Genomic DNA, 24,272 nt, shown 5'->3' on the forward strand with positions numbered 1-24,272 from the left:
CCAACCCCCTGCTCAAAGCAGGACCATTGCTAACTATACCATCCCAGCAAAGGCTTTGCTTAGCCTGGTCTTAAAAATCTCCAAGGACAGAGATTCCACCACCTCTCTGGGTAGCCTGTTCCAGTGTTTTACTATCCTCCTTGTGAGAAAAGTTTTTCCTAATATCTAACCTAAACTTCCCTTGCTGAGACCATTGCTTCTTGTTCTGTCATTCACCAACATTGAGAACAGTCTAGCTCCATCCTCTTTGTAACCATCCTTCATGGAGTTGAAGGCTGGTATTAAATCCCCCCTCAGTCTTCTCTCTTCCAGACTAGGTAAGCCCAGTTCCCCTCAGCCTCTCTTTGTAAGACCAGTGCCCAAACCCCCTAACTTTCATTGCCCTCTGTTGGACTCTCCAGTTTGTCCACATCCTTTGTCCACATGTACATGGACTTTTCAGAATGAAAAAAAAAAGTTAAAAAGAGTCCAGATCAATTTCTCAAGATCACCTGAGATTTATGAATGTCTGTGACCTGGTTTGCTGTTTTAAACTTTATAGTAGCTCATTTATTCTGTTTAATCTAATTTAATTTGGCAGAACCAGAGTTTTTTGAATAACATGTGCAGAAATCTCTTAGGATCCAGAAATCTACCTTTAATTATTCCTTTTTGATATCAAGTCTTACCTAAGAAGGATTTTTTTTCAGTCTATCTACTATAATTAATGATAAACAAATTCACTCTGCCCCTGAGAGAGAGGTCAGAAATTTGGAAGAGGTGGTTGTGAAGTTAATTTGTCACGGTGGGTGAAATTAGCAAGATAACAGTCTAAAAATTCCAGGATCTGGTGTTCATGAAGCCATTATTAAAAACAAGCAAACAAACAAATAACTGGGTTTTCTGTGGGGAAAGCAAGGCTATAATGGTATAGATGCATGTTATTTACTAAAATGCATTAAGCCAAACATAAGGAATACCATCAACTTACTGGTTCTGTAGGTCTAAAGCAATTGCATTGAATAATTTGAAATAAATAATAATGTTGGAACAATCTTGTTTGGCAGAAGGAAAAGATGGCTTAATGACTAGATAAATTATTGGTTAGAAAAGTTTGCTCAGCTCCCTACTTTAACATACTGGAATGTGTTATCGTTTTTGGAAAAATCCCTGTTTTGATGTTGCGTAGCCATTTGCAATGGTAGGAAACTAATCTGAGCTGCCTAAGAGACATACTTTTGCTTTCTTAAATATAAGTACTTTACCTCAGTCAAGGCTTTCCTTAACTGCAGAAATCCCATGGCTATTCTACTGTCTGTAATAGGAGTTTGCGTGCACATGGAGCATCTGCCAGTGAATAATGGGAACGGGATGACACAGATTGAAACAAGCAATGAGAATGCAATGTATCGCTGAGGAGAAAACTTGACACATGCCTTTCAATAACAAGAAGCATAATAAGAAACGTGACTTTGGCACATCCTTGTGCTTCACAGTGCACTAGAAAATAGGTCACTGGGAACAATTCTGTCTTGGTGGAGGGTTAGAATGACCTCATGAGTTTTTCCATTTCTAGCAGAGGGATGATGCCTAGCAATAAAACACAGGGCTGAGGATCTTGAGATAGGAGCTTTCTTCCTGGTTTAGCGCTGACTTGTTTAACTTTGGACAAGTCCTTTCCTTAGGGCTTGGCTCTGAGAAATTACAAAGTCCTGAGCACATTTAAGTCATCTGGACTTAGGATATCTCAGCCTGGCTTTAGGGGGAGCTGTAAGTTGTCCTTACTCCTGAAAACCATGTCCTAGATCAGTGGTTCTCAACCTTTGCTACCCCTGGGCAACAATACCAAGCAAGCAACAGATTGCAAGCAGCCCATACTTCCTTCTCCTACCAAGCTTTTCATCTCCAGTAGCCAAGAGCAATATTGTAGGGTCCCCTAGGCCACATGTTTTCTGTAAGCTGAAGACTGGAAACTGCTGCCCCTGTGTACAATTGGGTAGAATTATCCTTCTCTGCCTAACAGGGGGATGATGAAGCTGGATGCTTTAATTCCTGGAAGGCACACTGCGCTTCTCAAAGGAAAGCACTAGAGAGGTTCATAGTATCTTTTACTGTATTATTGTTATTGCTGTAAAACTGTCACTTTATCTGAGGACTTTTTTTGCTAGTAACAGGAAGGATCCTGCCATAGAGGAGAAGGTGGTTTTTCTAATGTGCATTGGCATTAAATTACAGTAAACCATATAAGTGGGTGGTTAGTAACTACAGCAGCAGGTTGTTCATTATACTCTGGCAATGCTTGCTTACATGGCTATGGGTTCCTTTGTACTGCTTCTGGTCCCTGCAGTACTTTCTCACACTTTGATCAGCTGTTGCTGTTCCACCTCTCCTCCCTGCATCTTGGAAGATAAAACTGAGTTACAGGTGGAACTCACTGTACAAACACCTACTCTATCCTAGCGGATGAAATAAACTTTGAGGGCCTGGGGGTTTTGGCTGAATTAATACATTTTGAAGAGAGGAAATTTCCTGAAAGCCAACTGCCATAAGTCTGTTTTTATCATTGTTTCTCCTTCTAGAGCAGCCCACAAGACCATATCTATAAGCAAATTTTTAATTGGTTGATCTACTGCAGAGTGGGTTGTTTACCAGACTCAAGGGCCTTTTAGACATTTTGTATTTGCATCCAGCTGTCCCTTTTGCTGCTGGTTTCATTCTGAGCTAAGGAACTGGAATGCAGTTTCTTTCTGTGAGGAGAATACATTTGAGAATGGTGTTTTTTTGAAGAAACCCTTCATGCCAGCAGAGAACTGTTACTGAACAGTGGGCACCAGCTCTGCTCTAGGAAGAGTTAAACACACCTTTCTATACCACCAGAGATTTCTCTGTCTTAGAGATTGTTGTGCATTTTATGTCTTGTCAACTATCTGCATTTTTCCATCTGTCACATTGGGAAAGTTTCTGAAGGAAATCGACTGGGCTTTCATCACTGAAGCTGTCAAAGATAGATTGAGTTTGTTTCCTCTGTTGCAGCATTTCTCCCTCCCCACAGTAATTAATGTAGAGTTTGGCTGGGGGGCAAGGGGGAGGCACCATGGCAGTTTATGGGTTTATTTTCTTATCTGTACAAGTGAAATAGTGGAGTAGCATGGCATCTCAGATGGGAATGTAAATAATCTATAAGGAAAAGTGTCCCTTCAGATTCATTAGTAGTGCAGTGCAGAGCGTCGCTTTTCAGTCCCTACAAATGCTGAGGCCTTAATAAGGGTGCAGAGGAAGAGAACAAAGCTTAAGCGCTTTAATAAGATGAATTAATAGAAAAGGTTCAGTGAGCAGAGCCTTTTCCCACCACAGACAAGAGGATCTGGAGGCACAAGATTCCGGTCTGCTGCTATATGTGGTAGAGGAGGGGGCTTCAAATGAAATATTCCCCAAACAAAAACCAAAGCCACTTATCACCTCTAGAGTGTTTTGGATTTGAAATGATCCCATTCATAGGGGCTTTTTAAATTAAAATGTCTTCAATAGTGTGTTTGACCATTACAAATATTGTTTAAAAATGACCTAGGTCAAGGGACCTTTCAATAGGATGCCAACATCCTGCACTTGAATACTCAAACCACCATGCCAATAAGTACAGTAATTGCATACAAACCTAGAAGCGCACGTGTGTGTGTGTGTAGGGGTGACAGGGTTGTAAAGGTGCATTAGGAAACTTAATCTAACGTGGATTTCCTTTTTCAGTGTAGGCAACAAATACCATGTAGTCCTTGGTTTCTCTTATGAGACTGCCAACAAGGTACAAATCACTGATATTTGTAAGTAGCCGCTTGTTCGTTAGGGACTGCATTTAAAGGGACTCTTTTAGCTAGGAATGCCTTTCAGCTGTTGAAAAGACCTGGTGTGGATTAAAGCCAGCGATAAGGTAAAAGGCAGTCTTTTGAGCGATCCTGGCTATTCTTAGGATCCTTTAAACCATTTCTGCTTCCTTCCTCTGCTGTCCCCTTGTATCTGAATTATTTTGCAATCTCTTTCTTTCAGTTGTTGCCTTTTCTTCTTCTCCCTTTACTCTTCCTGTTCTGTATTTTCCCTGTTTGGCTTCTCCCTGCCTCTGGTGATTTGTCTGTTTTCTCACTGCACTGCTCTGTCCTCTTTGCTGGCAAAAGTAAAACTTACTAAACTCCTGATTTGCTGAGTTCCAGAGAGCAGGCTCCTTTGAAGTCTTTTGCTCTGCTGTGTTTGCTGTAACCTAATGTATTGGCTGACTACAATTGCACCCTTGTAACAGTTGAAATTGGAAGGTGGAAATGGAGATCCTGTTGATGTATCTCTTAAGTTACAAGGCTTTCTATGGAGATAATAAGTTAGTTAAAGGCTTTTGCTATGAGAGGCTCTTATCCCTTGGGGAAAAAAGTGTGCTGTGATGGGAAGGTTGAGTTCACTTCAAGGATTTAAAGACCCTTATACTGCTGATCATTTCACTACTATGTTGTGGTTTTCTGTGTCTACCTGGATTAGGAAAATGGCTCCCAGCCACATCTTCTGTGCCTGTCTAAGTGGTAAACCTAAACTTCCATCAGGCTCAGCTTTTGATCTTGGAAGGTGCTTAAGGAGCAGAAAAGTCTTCTGCTGGGCTGACACAGTTTTAAAAGTAATGTGCTGAATCTAATCTAGCACCCTGGCAGCACTCTACAGCTCAGCGAAACATTGTGCAATTCCCCTTTTAAAAATAGATCAGTGCCTAGTGGGGGCTGGGTGCACAGAGACCTTGGGGCCCAAAGTTATTCCTAATGTATTTGGCTTGTAGTTTTTTAAGGAATAAGTCTCCTGTCTCTTTATAGTTGCGAAGAAAACTGGCTTGTGCCCGCAGAGACTAAAAATGAAAACACCATTTCAGAGAGAAGGGACCTGCTCCTTTGTATCTCAGTGGAGGCAACTGTGTTAATTTAAATCCAGCTCTGCAAGGCATTTACTGCAGGCCAAACTAACATAAACATGAAGTGATGGGCTTATACATGCTGCTTGTGACCTGCTGGGACAAGGGGTAGCAGGCCAGCAGTAGCATAGCTAGGGGTGGGTGACTAGGGCATTAGCCGCAGGGGCTGGCTTGGGGGAGTGAAAGAATGACCATTGCCCAAGGTGCAAGCTTCCTAGCTAAGTAATGCCTTTGCAGGGTAAGAGAGAAAAATTGATTGCCTTCCCTCTCCCACTGTGAGACCAGTCTATTCTCTTGCCCTCCAAGGCTGCCCCCTGCTTTTTGCTGGTGGTAATGTCCCAGCTCTCCCTTACTCTAGGTCTCCTGAAACAACTTGGGGAACACTCCTAAAACCAGTGTAGAACTAATGGGAAAATATCCATGTAGCAAATACAAGGGACACTGTAGTGTTGGATAGTTTTATTATTAATACTCGATTCACTCAAATCCCCTAGTTTGCATGTAGCTGCTGAAGCCCCAGAATGTATCATTTGCTACACTAGAATGCCATGGAAACCTGGCTGCAGCCTGCTGCCAGGACATGGGGCCTGGCTCCAAAAGAGTCTAGAAGGAGGGGGGTGGGGGAAAGAGCCTGTCCCTGTAGACTCTGGAGGTCTGTGGAGGGAGAGGCCGAGGCTGATGGGAACGTGCAAAGATCAGAGAAGTCCAATTTCTGTGTTTTGCAGAAGCTCAGCGTGGAAAACAGTTTGTCCTTAAGGCTACAAGGGCGTGAGCAGTTCTACCTAAACCATGAACACCTATAATATAATTTAGGTCTAGTTTGTCAAGCAAGAAACAGTCATTTGAATATAGCTTATTCTCTCCAGTCAAACAAGATGAAAAGGGCTCAGCATGTTATGCTTTGTGGCCACAGCAGCGTTCGACAATAACCTTCTGTGGTTTTGTTCATGCAAGCACAAATTTCTCTGCAGCTGTACAGCTGTCTGAGGGCTACTTCTCAGAGCAATGGGTCCCAGGACTCCTGGATTCTCTCCACGGCCTGGGAGGAGGGGTGGCCTCAGCCTGCTGTTTTTAGGTTACTTCTGTTCTGATGAATTCCATTCAGTGACCAGGCATCAGATACCAATGACAAGCCCTGGCTAATAAAAGAATCACAGTGGCGGCAAATTTGGCTTTAAGTGTTTCCTCTTTTTTCAGATCCCAAACAGGCAAAAAGATGAGGCTTATCGTGCATAAATAGTGCCAGGATGCTGTAGTGACACTGATATATTTTAAATCGCCAAAACTCTCAAACTGGGAACCGTAGGGCAGATTCCAGTCAGTTTGCTGTGGAGGTGGAGAGCTGGATGATGGAAGATTATAAATTATGTAGGAGTCAAGCATTAAAGGTGCAAAGCACAGAACTTGCAGGACATGTGAGGGTTAGGCCAACGTGCAACCAGAGTTCTGGAGTTTGCTCCTCCATCCTCAAAATCCTTCTCGGATTCACCCAGATTTCTACAGTGGGAGAAATGTAGGGCTGAGGGGGACTTTAGGACATCTCACGGATGAATTGTATTGAGGGAGAATCAAGTATAGTTAGAAAGGAAGCATTTCACCCTGTGTAATTAGGATTTGTTTGCTTAGCAATGAATGGAGCTGTTGACCTCAAAGTGAGAGATCTGTATGGAGGAGAAAGGGCTGTCTGTGAAACTGGCCCAGGAAACCAGAAGTTGCTCTGGATCAGGCTACCTATGAACCAGGGTGTGCTTTCTGGCCTGGAGACACTACTAACCTTTCAGTCCTTCTGCCAGTGACACCATCCCCAGCTCTAATGAGTTGTTGCCCAAGGTACTGAGGAAGGGCTGGAGACAGGAAGCTAGATATATTACTCGCATTTGTGTCTTAGCTTTTCACTCTTACCTCAAGACACCATCTACATTGCTCAAAATAACCTGTGACCACTACCAAACCAACCAGACCACATCCCCTAGTGAGCAGATGATATACTGGAGACAGGAGGCAGGGGTTGTGTTTGTGTTTGGGGCACACACAGTAAGGTACCTCCAGTCCTTGCATCAGAGACCAGAGCAATGAGTCCCAGGACTCCTAGGTTCTCTCCACAGCCCTGAGAGAGGAGGGACAGCCTCAGGCTGCTGTTTTTAGGCTGCTTCTGGCTCCATTCTTCTCAGAGCCAGAAGCTCCCTAGCCATTCCCCTGAGGTGCTTATGGGGCACACAGAGAAGTGCAGAGGTAACAGGATAGAGGGACAAGTCCTTGTTCCCCTCCTGAACATGATATTGATCGTTGCCTGAAGAGCAAGCCCCTAGACACTTCACCAGGGCAACCAATTCAACCATACAGGCTTTCCCCATGGGTTCCCCTCCCTGCAGCCTTTTCTTCAGGCCCCTAAGCCTTGCTCCTTGCTCCCTACCCCTGTCTTCCCCATCAAGCCTTTCCCCTTTTCAGTTGCTTTCCCCTCCACCCGTATCTTTGTATTTTCATCCTCTCAGTCTGCTCCCCTCCTTGTGTCCTCAGGCCCTACGCTTCCTAGTTCCCCCAGGATCTTGGGGCAGGTGCACGTTGAGGATGTAACCTCTTGGACAGGTGAGTCTGGATGTGGGGGTTGGAAGGGTTGGCTTTAATTTGGGGTGAAGACTGGAGAGGGTGACCACAACCCACAGCAACAGAATCCCATTTTTGTGTCTCAGATCCCTTGCATGGGCACATGCCCTGGTCTCAGCTCTCCTCCTTGGATGTTTTCCCTGGCCTCAGGTCCCCTGATGGGCACATGCCTTGCTGTCCAATTATTTGTGTAGGAACAGGATAAGGAGTTCAAACATGATGAGCACAGCACCACCACCAATACCTCCAGCCCTGGCCTGAATTGGTCCCTGATTGAGGAACTGTGGGAAGCGACCTCGCCTGAGGAAGGCCCAGTGTCCTCAGCTTCCCCGTGTCTGCCAGCTTCCTCCTGAGTCCTGACTCGATCTGTCATGTTCAGAACAATCCAAGGTCTCAGCTGCCCTGACTAGCTGCATCCCCCTCCCGTCTTAGTAGGGCCTTAGTCCTCATGGGACTGGGCACTGGGCCAGACCCAGCACAGGGTCAATCTCTGAAAGTGCCAAGATGTGAGTGCTGCCTCCCACACCAGCAGAGCCAGCAGCCCTCACTCCAGGCTCTGAGGATGGGTCCTAAGGAATCCATGCAGGCATTGTACATAATCCCTCCATGCATCCACCCATCCCTCCTCCCATGTAGCCATTAATATCCATGTTCCCAGTGAAGGAATCGTGAGGCACAGTGGAGGTCTCCTTCTGAGGGCAAGGGCTGAGTTGGGAATGAATGGTTGGGGCCAAGTTTGGTGTAAGCCAATTTCAGATTTAGTGGACTGAATGAATGCTGGGTGAATTCTGATAAGGGGGTTCAATTTCAAAGTTGAGCTTGGGAGTGAACTCATTGTTGGGAGAGCTGACCCTCAATTTGGAATGATGGTCAGGGGCAAAGGTGCACATAGCCAGTGCAGGGCTGGGGTGGGGTCTCGGGGTTCACCTAGTGCGGCTCACTCTCTATTTGGGAGGTGAAGATTTGAGGAGCTCACTAACGTTTGGGGTGAAGGATCCCTAGGCTGTCTCTTACCCATATGGGGTTTACGCCATCTTATGACAGCTTCTGGATGAAAACTGGGGAGTGGAACTCTGAGGGCTTCTTTCCACTGGGAGACCAGCATGGATTAAAGAAGGGCCTGATTTTTTTCAGGTGCAGCAGCTCTGCTTGAAGGTTTCTGCATGTGAAAGTGTGAAAGATGGCCCCTGGCACTGGAAGGAGAGATGTCCATCCATGGAACTGGCCATTGGCTCAGACTCCAAGGAAGTTCCAGTCCACCCCAGTGTCACCACCTCATTTGAAACACCATGAGATCTCTTCATGGGGGAGGGATGTAGATAATTTCTGGCTTGATTGCTGAGTCTTTAGCAAGGCTAGCACAGATTTAGGCCACAGAGAGATGGGGGCTTTCCCCTCAGGCTCTTTACAAGAGGGAACCCCACTCCTCACCCTTGGGAAGTGGGTGCTGTTGGTCCACCTGCCTTCTCTCCTCTGCTGCTGCTGTGGCCCCCCACCTGTATCAGGAAGCGAGGGCCTCATCTAGGGTCTGTGTTGCACCCAGTATTACAGGGACCCTGATCTCAGCCAGGGCCTGAGCATACTGAGGACACTGGATTGGGGAAGAGGGCAGAGTGAAACATGAGACACATGCATATACCCTGAGGCATCCCCTTGTCTTTATTAAAGCCCTGTCCCTTGTCCATGCAACACAGGGGCAGTGAGAAGTACCATGCAAGTACGCCTTTCCTTTCCTCTATCCAGGCTTATCCTCTCCTAGCTGGGAGACCTGCAGGTCTTAAGTTGTGGAGGGCTGGTGACTCCAGGCCTCCTGCCCTGAGCCTCCATCCCAGACAGACTTGGGCAGCAGCAGCCAGGTTGCAGCAGAGTCTGGGGAGACAGGGCCATGGAAACCCGAACTGAAGAGAATGACAGTAGTGGAGTGGGGAGGGAGGTGGGATAGCTCAGACTGAGGACACCCTAGCAGGGATATCTTGTGGAGGGCATTACTCAGACTGATAGGAGCTCCAGAGGTGACTCCTCTGGGCCTTAGGGGGTGGGGACCCTGGCAGAGGGCTGTCTGGGGTGAGCAGTCTTCTCCTTTTGTCAGCTGCATTGCCAGGTCTATGAACCTCTGCAGGGAGAGAGAAAGAACACAGTCATGGGGGCCAGCATGGAAACAAGAGAGATCCCCCTCATCTCCCCCTCCTCCACCACACATATAGCTTCCCTAAGAGGGGGTCCAGCTGCCCATGATCAATGGGGTGTCAGCTCTTGTTTCCTTCCCACCTACATCCCAGACTGCATGCAGTACTGGAGGTAGCAGAAGAGGAGAGCTAAAAGCATGAAAGGGACAGCCCCCCTCCTACCTCCATGGGCTCTTCAAAGAGGTGGGGGAGAGGATCAGGGATCCAGTAAGAGACAGAAGGCAGTGTGGTCTCAGTGCCCAACCCATGGCAGGGAGCAAAAACAAAAATCCAGCTGTCTGTGGGGGCTTGTCAGGACACCTGTGTTTTATCCTAGTTCTTTGAGGATACTGGAGTCCTCAGCATAACTGTCTCTGAGGACCTGCTTACCAGGCTCAGCTCTCTGGGCATCTCTCCTCCCAGCAGGCATGGGTCACAAAGAGCAGGGCCAGCAGGAGAATGACTGCCCCCAGCCCCAGCCGCACCACGTTGGCCTTGGTGTAGTCAGTGTCCCGGATGCGTGAGCCTGAAGAGGGTATAGGAAATGGGACACAGAATAGCACCCATGATTAGAGAACACACAGGTCCTCCAAAGGAACCAGTCCACATGCAGGTTTCCTGATGTGGAATCTAGGTGTCCTGGATCCTAGGCCCCTGATGTTAACCCACCAGATCCCACTCCTCTCCCAGAGCTGCTATAGAACCCAGGTGTCCTGGCTCCCAGCCCTCTGCTCTAACCACTACCATCCCTCACCCTTCTCAGAAATGGGAATAACCCCCTTTCTATCTGAGTCCCTCTCCTAAGACTCCACCAGCCCATCCTGTTCATACAGTGCCACACAGATTAATCCTTGAGTTGCTGGATTCAACTGCCCCATCCTCTGCTCACCTTGGGTCCATGTGTCTGTATCATTGAGAGTCATGTTGGCTCTGGCCTCAGGCTCATCCATCCCATAGCGGCAGATGAAGACCCCCCCAGGGCTCAGAGCCTCCTCCTCAGGGAGACTGAAGCCAGCTGGAGCATCATCCACTGGGAAAGCTGTGATCCAGGCCAGGGGCAGCGGATCTCCATCACGGTAGAGGTAGAACCAGCCCCTCACAGAGTCAGTAAAAGGCATGGAGCAGTTCACCCGGAGCTTCCCGGCTGTGTCCACAAGCTTCTCCTGGGTGCTGGGAACATCTGGAATAGTAAGACACTGTGACCACCACACCATGACTGTCCCGCCTGCAGGGGCCAGCCAGACCTGATACCTTAGTGGGGTCACTGGCCTGCAGTGGAACCACAGCTCAACCCCACAAGCACTGGGAGGTTTTCCGTGTCCATGGTGCTGAGGGCTAAGGGATAGGAAGGAAATGCAGGGCTCCCACAATACACTGGAAAGCAGTTAGCCAACAGCCCTCACTCCAGGCTCTGGGAGTGGGCCTTAAGGAATCCATATAAGCATCATACATAACCCCTCCATGTATCCACCCATCTCTCCTCCCATGTAGCCATTAATCTCCATGTTCCCATCCACAGCCCTCCTCCCCTGCAATCCATTCATCCAACCAACCTTAAACACAGCTTTCCGTCGCCAAGCACCATTAATGTATTCCCATACGCACCCCTCTTACACCCCCTCCACCTGTTAGAATCACAGAAAATGAAGGTTGGAAGGGACCTCAGGAGGCCATCTAGTCCAAGCTCCTGCTCAAAGCAGGACCATCCCCAACTATATCATCCCAACCAAGGCTTTGTTCTATTCAGCTGTTAAAAAACCTCCAAGGATGGAGAGTCCACAACCTCTCTGGGTAACCTGTTCCAGTGTTTTACTACCCTTTCTCCCAGTGAGAAAGTTTTTCTTAATATCTAACCTAAACTTCCTGTGTTGCAACTTGAGATTGTTGCTGTTTTTTCTGTCATCTGCTACCACTGAGAACAGTCCAGCTCCATTCTCTTTGGAACTCCCCTTCAGGTAGCTGAAGGCTGCTATTAAATCCCACCGAAGTCTTCTCTTCTGCAGACTAAATATGCCCAGTTCCCTCAGACTCTCTTCATAAGTCATGTGCCCCAGCTCCCTGATCATTTTTGTTGCCCTTCATTGGACTCTCTCCAATTTGTCCACATCCTTTCTATAGTGGGGGCACCAAAACTGGATATGTCTTCTAGGTGTGGCCTCACCAGTGTCGAATAAGTTCTTCCATCCATTCTCATGTAACTCAAGCATCCCTTCCTTGACCTAGCCAATCTTCCATCACCATGTACAACCAATTCATAATCTTCCCCCATCTCTCTTAGTGATATACCTGCCTCCTGGGACACAGACAGGAGATACTTTATTTCAGGGTAATCTGCCTGCACTCTGGTATAAGTGTGGAGTGATCATACAATGTACAGCCCTGCCCTGGGCTACAGCACTGCACTCTGGGATAATACTATGCTTTGGGAAGTAGGAGTAACTCTATACAGGTGCCAGCTACATGGGTCTACAGGTCAGTGCCAGCCAGCTTCCTCCTCATATAACCTTTCTCAAGGCTTCCCTGCCATCTAGTGGCAAAACTCTTCCATAGCAATACCCTGAACTGGGCTGTAACTAGCATCACCCACCAAGTCACACCAAGCAGAAGACAAGGTAAAGAGGACCCCTGGCAGATGTACAGGTAAAGGCATGATGGGATCCTACAACTGCACTTCCTTCCATGCCACATGTGCATAGCAGGAGGCATGATTGTGGGATACAGCATTAGCTCCTATCACACCTTATTGTTAGTGTAGGGGGAGCCTGGGATCACAATCCCAGGCTGGGAGGTCCATCAGCTGAATGGCCTCCCAGCCACAGAAGTTCACCCCACAGCTGGGAGTCCCAGCCTGGCTGCGTGTTCATTTAATGGTGTGATAGGAACCAACAACAAAGTTATTACACATTTTTTGTATAACAATTTTATGGCTTATTCCTCATTTTCTGACGCTATTAACTGCATTAACATATGGCTGGGTAACAACTTAAGATGTGATTCATTAGTAAATCATGTCCTAAAGTGTAATGTGCACTAGGGGCCTTACAGACCAGTGATTCTCAACCAAAGTGCTGTGTCACTCTGCGGTGCCTTGACATCCTTTCAAAGGTGCTGTGGGGTGCTGCAAAATGCACTGTTAGGTGTGCAAAAATATCATTCACAAGATAAACCCAGAGATACCAAATAGGAATCTATGGTGTTAAAAACATTCTGCCCTGTTGGCATCTTTCTGAGTTCTCTGCAGCAGCAGAACTGCTCTATTTATTTTTTGTAGCAAAAAAATGAGCAAAACAAAGAGTCAGCATCTTCCCAGGGGGGCTTGAGTCTAATGAAGGGGACCTTTGAGTAAAATGTTATAGACCAAGGGAATCAGAGGTGCACAAGCTTTCATGAGACACGGCTCATTCAATCAGATGCTATGGAAGGACAAGCAGAAAGCAGGATATTCAACAGAAGTAGTAATTTAAATACAAAACTAGGAAAGGGGGGAAGGAAGGAAGAAGAGAGGGCAGTGCAGAGAGGCAGAAGGGGATGGAAAGAACACAGGCTTTATGTGTTGTGTCTGAAACCTTGGAAATGAACTGAGAAAAAGGTGCAGAGAGGGAAAAGGCTCCTGCCCCATTCCTACCCTCTGAGCCAGCCTGTTCCCCAGCCCTGGGGCTGGAATAGGGCCAACATCCCCTGCAGGGGAAAGGCCCCTGCCCCATTGCCAAGCCCCTACCTGTGACTCTCAGTTCCACGGGGACACTTGCATTGGACCAGACGAAGGGCTCAGCCGTAGTGTGGTAGTAGCAGGTGTATCTCCCTGCATCAGCAGCACTTGCTTCGCTCAGGTGGAACTCAGCTGTGGGGGGCTCACCCTGGGGTGCCTCTTCCCTCCAGAACTCCCGCTGCCGGTACAGGACGAAACTCATGCCTGGATATGGGGCCCAGCACTGGATTGTCCATGCCTGGCCAGGCAGAACCTCTGTGCCAGGCCTGACAGCAATGGAGGGCTTGGGGAGGCGGTCTGCACTCAGGATGGGGAGGAGGGAGTCAGGAAGGATCATGTGATGAGTCCAGAGACCCACAGGCCCACCCAACCCAGTGCCCCATCCCCTTCCTGCTGCACCCAGATCAACCCCATGAGTTCTGGGGGAGGTCCAGAGAGGTGCAATGATAGTCACATCCCCCTTACTTCCTGCTCCACCCAAACTTTAAAAACAACAGCCTTGGAGGGGCAGCAGCATTTCTACTCAGACAGAGCAGAGAAAGTCAATTGACTCCATGGCTCATTGTCATCTCCCTGATTCCTGCTTATTAGGTCTGTGCGAAGCTTTGGACTGTGCTTCAGATCCGGAGAAGCTTTGGACACTTTGGTGTCCGAAGCAGCATGCTTGGATTAAAGTGCTGGCTTTGTTAGGCTTTCCAAAGCAGTTTGGAGCTTCCGAAGTGCTTTGGAGCCACTTCGGAGATCCAGTCATAGGGTATAATGGGGAATCAATGAAATATCTATAACTTTGTTGTTTTTTTGTCTGATTTGGATGACATTTGCTGGGATGATAGCCTCAGCTGACAGCATGAAGTCTGCAAAGTGTCAAGGTGATAGGTGCAGGGATTCAGGGGGAACTGCACCCCAAATTCATGAAAGAAAACTCGTATCATGTCTATGTGTTACAACACAGGGGGGTGAAAACTGCAGGGGTGGTAGCCGCTGGTGAGGCCACAAAGCCTGCCAAGTTTCAAGAAGATTGGTGCAGGGGTTTGGGGGGAACTGCACCTCAAGCTGCTGACAGGTAAAACTCGTGACACAGATGACCCTGTGTGTGTTAAGGTGCAGTGGGCTGGGGTGGTGGCCCCTGCTGAGGCCACAAAGCCTGCCAAGTTTCAAGGAGATAAGTGCAGGGGTTTGGGGGAAACTGCACCTCAAGCTGCAGACAAGCAAAACTCGTGACATGGGTGACACTGTGTATTAAGGTGCAGCAGGATGAAAGCTGCAGGGATGGTAGCCCCTGCTGCGGCCACAAAGCCTGACAGCTGTCAAGGAGATCGGTGCAGGGAGGTTCTGGGGCCCTGCACCCCTAGCTGCTGACAGGCAAAACTCGTGACATGGGTGCTTGTGCAACTGTGTCTGTCTTGGGGCCAGGGCATGGGGCAGGTGGAGGGGGGAAACTACTGCAGGCCTAGTTGCTAAGCTACTGCGTTACCAGTTACCAGTCAATCATGATTCACTCAGGGACCAGCTCAATACACAATTGCTAGCTAATGCAACCAGTTAATTAGCAACAATTAACACTTACAAAATCACAGACTAAGGAGAGGAAATAATCAATACAGACAATCAACTGCCCCAAGACAGAGACAGTCAGTTGCACCAGCACCCATGTCACAAGTTTTGTGTGTCAGCAGCTATGGGTGCAGGGCCCCAGAACCCAGAACCCCTGCACCTATCTCTTTGACAGCTGGTGGGCTTTGTGGCCACAGCAGGGGCTATTATCCTTGCAGCTTTCACTCTGCTGCGCCTTAACACAAACAGTGTCACCCATGTCACGAGTTTTGCTTGTCCACAGCTTGAGGTGCAGGTTTGATTCTGAAGCCGCGCTGAGGACCAGAGAGAGGGTGGGGGAGCCAAGGCCAGCCGTGCTGGTCCCTGCAAGAGGCAGAACAGCAGCAACGTGGGGCATTAGTTGGTGGCACTCCATCCCAGCCCCCTTCCCCCATCATTCTTGACGGGCAATTGGTTAGTCGTTATATATAATCTAACAGATCAGTGCCTGTTCCAGTGGCTATACTTGTATGGTGCTAGCTCCTCCGCATATTAGTAAAGTATCTAGCTTCTCTCTAACTGGAGAAAAACATGTGATGTGTCCCATGTGATGATGTGCCACACCATCTGCACCCCCTTTTTGAAAACACTAGGTCCACCCACGGAGGGGCCCATCCACTCTGGCATCTGGGTTGGGCACTGAGACCTCCCTGCCCCCAAGGTCACGCCCATGGGACTCACCACTGGTGATGTTAGTGGCATCACTGAGCAGGGATTCCATCTGCTCCCCTGCTGCGTCCCAGGCCCGATAGCTACAGCGGTACTGTTCACCCGGGCTGATGTAAGGCAGGAGGAATGTGACCTCTGATCCCTCTGCTGGGGCCTGCTCCTCAGCCACAGTGCCTGGGGTACTGTCCCGGTGCAGGATGAACCAGGCACCTGTGAAATCCCTCGGGGCCGAGCAGTGGAGCTGGTACCCACCCTCGGCCCCTGGGGCCTGGTCCCAGAAAATGGATGGCTTGGGCAGGGCTGGAGGGAGAATGGGCAAGAGGGTGGGCATGGCACAGGGGAGGGATGCCCTCAGAACCCCCTGCCCTCCCCACAAGTTCCCTCCTCTGCGCTTCCACGCCTTCCGCCCTTTTTCATAGATCTCCCCATGTCTCCCAGTCCCCCTCCGACCACCTTCTACAGTATTTACAGTTGCCCTGTGGCATCTGCCACAACCTGGCTTCCCCTGCCCCACAGTAGGTTGCGGGAAGGTGGCTGAGCTCAAAGTCAGCAGCCTATTCTTGCCCACCAGACCCTCCTGGGTTCTGCCCCAGAGGTGCAGAACCCAGGAGTCCTAGCTCCCAGCCCCCCCCCCCAGCCCCCGCTTTACCTCCTCTGAATCCAGAATAGAGATAGCACCCAGGCATGCTGGCTTTCAGCCCCCTTACCCTTGCTTGTCTCTCAACTCTAGCCCACTGCACTCCACTCCTCTCCCTGAGCTGGGATAAAACCCAGGAGTCCTGGCTTCCAGCTTCCCTGCTCTAACCCGCTTTTCAGCCATGAGCCAGGGACTCGGAGAACTCACAGACAGTCAAGAGCAGGAGAGGCAGTGTTAGCGGCATGGTGGGCAACAGGAGCCAGCAAAGGGGAACTGGAGGGATAGGATGGCTCTGCAGCACCCGGGACGCTGTCTGCACCCGGCTCCAGGAAATGAGCCATCAACCTCCATGGAAAACTTCCCCATCTGACAGGGGAAGTGGGGTGGCTGGGAACTGACCCACTGCAGGGGCTGGGAGGGAAGGGAGGCTACACTGCTGTCAGTGGCAGTGGCATTAAGATCAGGGCCCTCATGTCTGGGGCTGCACAGATCCTGACTGAAATTGGGACCCTGAGGTGGCAGGACTTGCGCTGTGCCAGGGTGGATTGGGTGGCTTTGCTGAGAGGTTGGACAATGGGTTTGTACAGGATGGCTGAGGTAGGGGCCATCCTGCCTCAGGCAGGGGCTGGGCTGGGTGATCCAATGGAGGCCCCTTCTTCCACTGCTTTTTAATTCTTAGAGGGTCCCTGTAGCCTCGGTCTCCCAGGCTCAGCTGGCAAGGATGGATTGTCCTGCCTGAGGGGGGAAAACTGAGGCATGGAGGGAGCCAGTCTTGTCATTACATGAGGCCTAGGGGCTGCAGCCAGGACTTGATGGTCCCCAAGTCCTGCACCCAGACCTCAGTAAGGAGACTGCCTGGCATGTGCTGTGCCCAACAGTCAGTCCTGGCAGGGGCTGGTGGGCTAGAACAGGGGATGCCTGGTCACCTGGGCTCTCTGGGAGGGCAGTTGTGGCTGCAGAGCTGGATGGCAGGGGCTGGAAGAGAACCCAGGCGTCCTTCACAGATCCTGACTGGGACCAGGTCCACGTCCTGCCAGGGGCAGCGCAGACGTGAGGGCGAGGCCGCAGCAGGTGCTGGTGTTAGGTCTGGGGTCGCATCAGGGTAAGAGGCTGGCTCTGACACAGGGACCGTCCTACCTTGGGTGGGGGTTTGAGCTGGGCGACCTCCGAGGTCCCTTGCAGCCCCGTGGCCCAGGGGGTCCCCGGGCCCTGCTAGCAAAGGACGGATCGCCCTGCCTGGAGAGGGGGAAACTGAGGCACGGAGCCGGGCATGTGTCTCGTCACACGGAGACTCGCGGCTGCGGCTGACACCGCATGGCCCCGAGCCCCGCACCCAGCCCTGGAGACCGAGTCCGCCGGTGCCCCGCGGGCAGCCGGGACGGGGGCTAGAAAAGAGAGCCCAGGCGTCCGGGCTGGGCCCACGGGGAACCCCGAGGCGGTCCCAGCGCCGAAATCCCCGCTGCACTGACTCACTGTAGCCGGCGGAAGAGGGGCCGTACCCCCGGGAAGGGGTGGGGCGATCCCATTGCCTTGGCAACCCTCGCCCCGCCCCCTCCCCGGCCTGGGAGGGAACTCCCCGGACGCCGCGCGGTGGGCGGGGCTTGTCTCCAGACCCTGCTTCCAAGCGGGCGGACCAAGGACGTCCGGGCGCTGGGGAATAGCCGGCGAGATGGTGGTGCTGGACAGTGCGTGTCCGGCCGCGGGAGGGCGCGGGGACGGGGCGCCTGGGGTTTGAGACATTCCCGGGGCTGCGTTAACCCTTTGCGCTCTGCCCGCAGAGATCGTCTCCTTCCTGAAGATGGCGTGGGCCAAGCAGCCCGTCCTCGTCGTCTCCGTCGGCATCAGCAGCGTGGGTGAGCGGCGCGGGCTGGGCCGGGCGTGCGGGGACCCGCGCTCCCCGGCCTCTCGGAGAGGCCCGTCCCGGCCCCGGTCGCAGTGGGAATGCGTGCAGGGCGCCCGGGTTCTCCCAGCGCCGCCCCCACCCCGCTGCCCTCTCCGGGCGGCCCCGCTTCTCCTGCCTGACCCTGCCAGGGCTGACCGCGGGCACCGGCAGCCTCGGCGTCGAGGTCTGGTCACAGCACTCGGAGAGTGTCCGGTCCCGGCTGCAGCCCTGAGGCCCGTATGATGAGACATGGCCCCAAGGGTGGCTTTAGTCCTTCATGTGCTTGAGACCCATGGGGAAGCTGAGGGCTGGCACCCCCACCCCCCCGGGCTGTGAGCCTACTGGGATGCCTGAAGTTTGAAAAGAGGGTGAGAGTGGCTGTGTGGAAGACCGGGCCTCAGCACAGGCCTGGGGTTTTTCCTTTCTAGCTGTTGTGCTGCCCTTTGTCAGCCCCTACGTCAAGTACTCGGAGATGGCCAACAGAGCCACACCCTATGTCTATCCAGGTAAGGGGACCTGGGGCCCCTGTGAAAAGGTCTGTGGGGGGCTGGCGGTGTTTCTTCTGTGGGGCCTCAGGTCTGTCTTGCTCCCTTGCTGGCCAAGTCCTTCCCAACCTCATGGTTGCCTCACTCAGCTGTCTTCTGCCCCTGGGACAGTCTGAGCAGCTCCTGCTCAATGACTGATGCCATGGGCAGAAATGACTTCAGGAGCCCAGGAATCTTGATGTTGCTGAAGTCCAGCCAAGCCTAGCCATTACCCTCTCGCTGCGTGGCTGATTTGCCAGGGAGAAGTACCTCCTTCAGTCCTGTCCCATCCCCACGCCCCACAGTCTGCTGCATCCAGCACAGCACCCCTAGTGCTGGGTACTGGGGTCAGTACTGACTGCTGGGGTGACAGATCACATACTGATTTCCTCCTCCCCCCGACTTACACCCTTGCCCACAGATGCGAGCATACACTCCCTGCCCCCACAAACACCTTCCTGCAACATAGTGCAATGGAGGAGCATCAAGGGAAGGATATTGGGTACTGAGGTCCCTCCCCTACATAGTACAGAGCCCCCCAGGCCTGGTGACCTGGGACAATCCTAGTTGCATGGCGGACAGTCTCCTGCCCCCCAGGTGCTAGGGCAGGGGCATAGCACTGACTGCTGGGGCAAGTATCCCTTGAGCCCTAGGGTTGACTCAGCAGGGTTGCTACCCCTTAAATTCTGCAGCCGTGCATTCAAGTGGCTGCTTTTGCCCCCCCTTCCTCCCAGCCTCCCCCAATTCTTGCCCCTATTCTCAGCTTCCCCTACTTGCTCCTTTGGTCCTCAGTGCCAGTACGAGATGATGGGAACATGCCAGACACCCCTTCTCACCCCTGTGACAAGGAAGGGCCCAGCTTGGAGTGGCTGAAGAATATGTGAGGTGCCTAGTAAGGGCGAATTGGTGGCCCCTTGGTGAAGTTGGTTGTACAGCCAGAGCATCGCGTCAGTGCTGTCTGCTGCCCCCTTTCTGGTCATGAATAATTAAGTGTTTGGTTTGTCCTTCTTGTTCACTGATGTAATAAATATTTGACTTCCAGGAAGAGCATGTGTTGTGTGAGTGAAGGGGGACTGTAGCAGCCCCTTGTTGTCTTCCGCAGCTGGGGCTGTGGCATTCTTTCTACAACCTCTACAGCAGCAGAGGTTAAAATCAGGTCCCCTTTAGATTTGGATAAGGGTGCTGAGCCCACGGGCCAGAGCCAACCTATAGGGCTCCCAAGGGGTCTCAAAATTTGGTGGCAGGGGAGTGATGGCACCATTCCCATTGCCAAATTTGCAGATCTGTGGGAACTTAGACCCTATGTGCTGGGGATGGGAGGGGACATTGCTGGGCTCCCATGGCCCAATCCTATCATACAGCAGTGGGTGGCAGCAGTACTGGGTCCCTGTAGCCCAATCCCAGAATGTGGGAGGGGTGACACCAGGCCCCTGGAGCCTAATCCCAGTAGGAGAGGATGGTGCCAGGGCTTGATCCTAGTGTGCAGGGCAGGAGGTGGCAGCACTGGGCTCAATCCCAGCATGTGAGGTAGCTCTCTATCTGGCCCTCCAAGTTACTCATCTGACCTGTGGGGCTAGAAGGTTGAGCACCACTGGACTAGGGTGTTACATCTTGTGGTTGCAGTCAGCCCTGACACACAGTTTTTTGTTAAGAGGTTGGACAATGCATTTGTACAGGATGGTTTGGATGATCCTGCTTCAGGTAGGGGGATGGCTTAGATCAGTGGTTCTAAACCTTTTTTGTACCAGGACCAATTTGTAAATATCAATGGCCAGTCCAGATCCAGTGCCCCCTCACTCCTGACCCACTGCCCCCTGCTCCCCAGTGTGTGGGGAAGAAGGTGGGTGTGAGAGGTAGGGTGGGAGAAAGGGCCCAAGCAGCCCCTTGCAGGCTGGAAGTCTGCCAGCCTGCAAGGGAAAAGCCAGTTTCCCACACTTTTCTCCATTTTGTTGTTTGTTGATCCATTTTTAAAGTTTGTTTGCAACCCTTTCATATATTTTTGTGACCCACTCTTGGGTCATAGCCCACAGGTTGAGAAACACTGGCCTAGATGACCTCTGGAGGTCTCTTCCAGTCCACCTTCTCTATGTGGATTTTTACTGTGGCTTTATCCCTGCAGGGAGCTGGGACTAGCACCCAGCTTGGCTGCCTTCCATTCTTCTCCCTTCCCTCTCTCCTGTCCCATCTCCAAAGACAGTGGTGCCACAGGAGGGCTTCAAATCTTAAAACAAGAGTCCCATCAGGCACAGAGTTGCCACACCAAAACAAAAGGACCAGAGAGACCGTAGAGCCACGCATAGAACCGAGGAGTCCTGACTCTTAGATCCCACTTGCGAGCTGGGGAGAAAACAGATAACGCAGCTTTCAGTAGCCCTGTCCCTGCTCTTACTACCGTCTTCCTTTCCCTTCTCTTGAGCAAGTGGGAATACTAGAAGCCTGATTCCAACCAAATGTCCTGTGTCCTGAAACAAGACCACACTATTCCTCTTCAGGGCATGTCCAGCTGGACTCCCAGCTTGGGGAAGGCAGTGGTGGATTAAAGCCTACTATAATAAGCTAGATCGGAGGGAGCGTTACATGCTTTTAAGCCATTGTCCAGTCACAGCATCTCTTTATTGTACTGGGATTGAACAGACACCAGCTCCTTCTGCCACAGACTTCTATGCCTAAAGTAACTGCAGGTTCAGAATCTCTGAGAGTCCAGGTGGTGACTGACCTATGAGCTGTCCCCACCTTCTCCCAGCTGGCTGCACAGTCTGTTGCTCTCTTCCTATCCCTTAACCCTCAATCAAAGCAGAGTTACTGGTACAGGAGGAGTTAATATCCAGGCTTGTAGGAAGGGATGCCAGTTCCCTGCACTAATTCTCCTTTAGTCCTCCATGGGGTGATGCCAACAGCCCAGTCACTTCCAGGGAGACTCAGTCAAAATCAGAGCAGCCCCCAGGGCTAGAGAACTTGGGATAGTGAAGCATTTTGTCAGGAGGGCTGGGCTGGTTCCAGCTGGGGGCAAGGACGTCGTCTTGGCTGCATGGAAAGTCATCCTCTGCTTTGACCTTGAAGAGGGAGATGTGTTTCAAAGAAGTAGCCTCTGTGGGCCCATCCAGCACCATATCCCCCCCCAGTAAGACCTGACAAACCCACAGGTCCACTTAGCTGCCTCCCAACAGGCCATTCTCTACTACACCCCTTATGCCCCAGCAGCAGGATTCAACTGTGGGAGCAAAGGCAGGGAACCAGGCCAGTACCTGGACAGGAAAGTCATCCATGGTGAGGAGGGAGGGGGCTGTCCGCCGGCCCCTCTGCTCCTTGTCCTCACGGCCATGTCGCCGCCGCTTCTTCCCGCTGGGGGCCTCTGCAGGTGAGGCGCTTTCAGGCTCCAGGCCAGTTGGTGGGGGGCCAGGAAATCGCCGGGGGGTCTCTTTTTCAGGAGGCTCATTCTCTGTGTTTCCAGGGGTTGGCACATCTGTGCTGTGGCTGCCTTCATCCTGGGTGCAGAGAAAGCAGGGCTGTTTGAAGTAAGAGGGAGGGAGAGTTTTCCTTCCAGTGATGGGATGATAATGTACAAAGCCAACAATCACGCATAATGCCTGGGGATGAAACAACTCCGAGAGCCCTCCCCATCCCCATACTGTGGGGAGAGGCATTGCCTACCTCGAGGACGATGGTGAGCTGGCTTTGTCTGTAGTCATCTCCATAAGAATCCAGGATTTTCATGAGGTACCTGCGGGGGATGTAGAGCAGTTGTGAGAGAGTCACCAACACCAGGGCCTTCCTGCAGCGGCCACTGTTTGGACACAGACTGGCAGAAATCAGGGCCCTGTTGGGCTGGGCACTGCCTAGGCCCAGAGTTGCTAAGTGTACTTGTTCACAAACAGGTCAAAGAACCAGCAGTTAGCAAAAGGGATACCAGTGAGTGCCCCATTAGCTGCAGCTGTCACAGGCCTTTGCTGACACCATGCAGACCCCATAGCAGTGGGCACAGGCAGGGAGGGACCTGCCTCCTCTGAAGCTGGGAGCTGGCTGCACCCTCACCTCCTCTCCTGCTTGAGGCGCCGTGTTATCTTCTGCACATGGTGGAGTCTGTTCAACACCCTCTCGTTGACCTGGAGTCAAGGACACAGGCATGCATGAGGCCTTCAGCTACCCTTTGATCTGGACCTGCCTCCTGTCCTAGCAGGGATGGCTCTGGTGTAGGAAACCTAATGGACTCTTATCTATGGGGTCTGGAATGCAGCTACCTCCAGTGATACAAGTCATGGAGAACAGTAGGTGCCCATTTCTCACCAACCTCAAAAAGAGGCTGGGACAATGACTGGTAGGGAATAACTGAGGTGTATCTATGCCTATGTTCTGTTGTGGGGATTTCCCTGGCTTCTGGGCTTTGCCAATTGCCCTCTCCCTGCCTTTCTGCTAGGAGACTGGGAGATTGTTACCTTCCTTTGTAGCAGTGACGCAGCCTCTACCTGGGATCTTAAGAGCGCACCTTTTACCACAGCAGGACGTTGGCTGCTGTGGTTCCCCTGCTTGACCTGTGGCAGGTTTGGGTGTGATGCCTGGTGTTACGTCTTCCCTCTGCTGAGAGGTCAAGGTACGGGTGTGTAGGGGGTGGCATAGACGGGGCTGAGGTTACCCCAGGCGAGGGCTGGAGCAGGTGTGACTGCAGGGATCCGGCTCAGCCCCGCTTCTCTGCCATGACTCTGTGAGGTGCTGTGAGCACTCAGCTCCCCGGGGCCAGGCCTGGAAAGCAGGAGGTCCTGAGCATCGAGACAAGATGGTGTGAGGGGGGGCGGCTGCTGCCCCAAGACGGGCCCGGCCGCACCTGCTCGATCTCCCGACAGCGGCGGCCGAGCGCCTGCACCTTCCTGCGAGCCAGCTCGCGCTGCCGCTGCAGCGCCTCTTCCTCCTCGTCCTCGGGCAGCGCGTCCCCGCTCAGGCCACCATCCACGAACTCCACCTCGGTCTCCAGCTCGCTTTCCAGGATGTTGCCCCCGAAGAGCGGCGGAAGCGCCAGCTCCGAGCCCGGCGGCGCCGAGAACTCCTCAAAACCCACCCCAGCCATGGTGCGTCGGCTCGGGGGACGGGCGCCCGCTGATGACACAAAGGGGCAGACGGACTAGGCGCGCACTGATGGCGCACGTGGCGTGTCGGGGCCGGCGTGCAGTGAAAATGCAAGAGGGGGGTTGTTAGAGGCGCGCACTAATGATGCAGGACGAGCAGTGTTGGATCAATGCGCGCTGGTCGGGTTAGGCGTGCGTTGATGACGTATAACCTAGGGAAATGGGCACGCACTGATGACGCATGGGGGGTCAAAGGACGGGAGCGTACACCGATGACATCACACGAGGGATATTTGGGGCGCGCACTGATGACTGATTGCTGTCGCGTCATTAGCACGGGTCCTGGAGGAAGTGACGCGTGAGCAGCGGGGATCGGCGCTGGGAGCACTAGGAACGGAGCGGTGCAGGTAGGGCGGGGCGCAACCGGGCGCGTGGCCTCTCCCCTCCCCTCCCCTGTCGCTGCTTGTAGGGCCGCCCGTGCCCGGGAGCTTGGGCAGGGGCTGGGCAGCGCCGGGCG

At 52.0% G+C, this 24,272-nt stretch overlaps 4 protein-coding genes across 6 annotated transcripts in view; 2 read left to right on the forward strand and 2 right to left on the reverse strand.

Moving 5' to 3' along the window:
- Positions 1-9,155: 9,155 nt before the first annotated feature.
- Positions 9,156-17,581, reverse strand: LOC109286892 (osteoclast-associated immunoglobulin-like receptor). Of its 2 annotated transcripts, none has more exons than XM_019501701.1 (6): positions 16,500-17,581; positions 15,668-15,955; positions 13,403-13,690; positions 10,574-10,864; positions 10,075-10,210; positions 9,156-9,388 (listed from the first exon to the last, which is right to left on the reverse strand). In XM_019501701.1, the coding sequence occupies exons 1-5, from the start codon at positions 16,534-16,536 to the stop codon at positions 10,080-10,082; spliced, it is 1,035 nt and encodes a 344-aa protein (XP_019357246.1). In that variant the 5' UTR covers positions 16,537-17,581; the 3' UTR covers positions 9,156-9,388; positions 10,075-10,079. The 2 variants fall into 2 exon arrangements, with proteins under 2 accessions (XP_019357246.1, XP_019357245.1); XM_019501700.1 differs by having other exon boundaries at positions 9,156-9,632; positions 16,500-17,580.
- Positions 17,582-17,869: 288 nt separating this feature from the next.
- NDUFA3 (NADH:ubiquinone oxidoreductase subunit A3) lies at positions 17,870-19,743 on the forward strand. The gene is made up of 4 exons (XM_019501707.1): positions 17,870-17,977; positions 18,071-18,145; positions 18,603-18,680; positions 19,491-19,743. Exons 1-4 carry the CDS (start codon positions 17,962-17,964, stop codon positions 19,580-19,582), a joined length of 261 nt encoding a protein of 86 aa, XP_019357252.1. The 5' UTR covers positions 17,870-17,961; the 3' UTR covers positions 19,583-19,743.
- Positions 19,744-21,292: 1,549 nt separating this feature from the next.
- Positions 21,293-23,891, reverse strand: TFPT (TCF3 fusion partner). Its single transcript, XM_019501706.1, has 5 exons — positions 23,518-23,891; positions 22,731-22,801; positions 22,350-22,419; positions 21,944-22,183; positions 21,293-21,751 (listed from the first exon to the last, which is right to left on the reverse strand). Exons 1-5 carry the CDS (start codon positions 23,755-23,757, stop codon positions 21,617-21,619), a joined length of 756 nt encoding a protein of 251 aa, XP_019357251.1. The 5' UTR covers positions 23,758-23,891; the 3' UTR covers positions 21,293-21,616.
- A 194-nt stretch (positions 23,892-24,085) lies between these two features.
- PRPF31 (pre-mRNA processing factor 31) overlaps positions 24,086-24,272 on the forward strand; it is a 10,833-nt gene continuing 10,646 nt past the window's right edge. Inside the window, exon 1 of one of the 2 annotated variants that reach the window (XM_019501702.1) lies at positions 24,086-24,162. The gene's annotated coding sequence lies outside the window, so the exon portion shown is untranslated. The remainder of the gene's footprint in view (positions 24,163-24,272) is intronic. The other variant, XM_019501703.1, reaches the window with a different exon arrangement.

This window comes from Gavialis gangeticus, unplaced genomic scaffold (assembly GCF_001723915.1).
Source record: "Gavialis gangeticus isolate Ggan-Ray unplaced genomic scaffold, GavGan_comp1, whole genome shotgun sequence".
NCBI classification, from domain to species: Eukaryota; Metazoa; Chordata; order Crocodylia; family Gavialidae; genus Gavialis; species Gavialis gangeticus.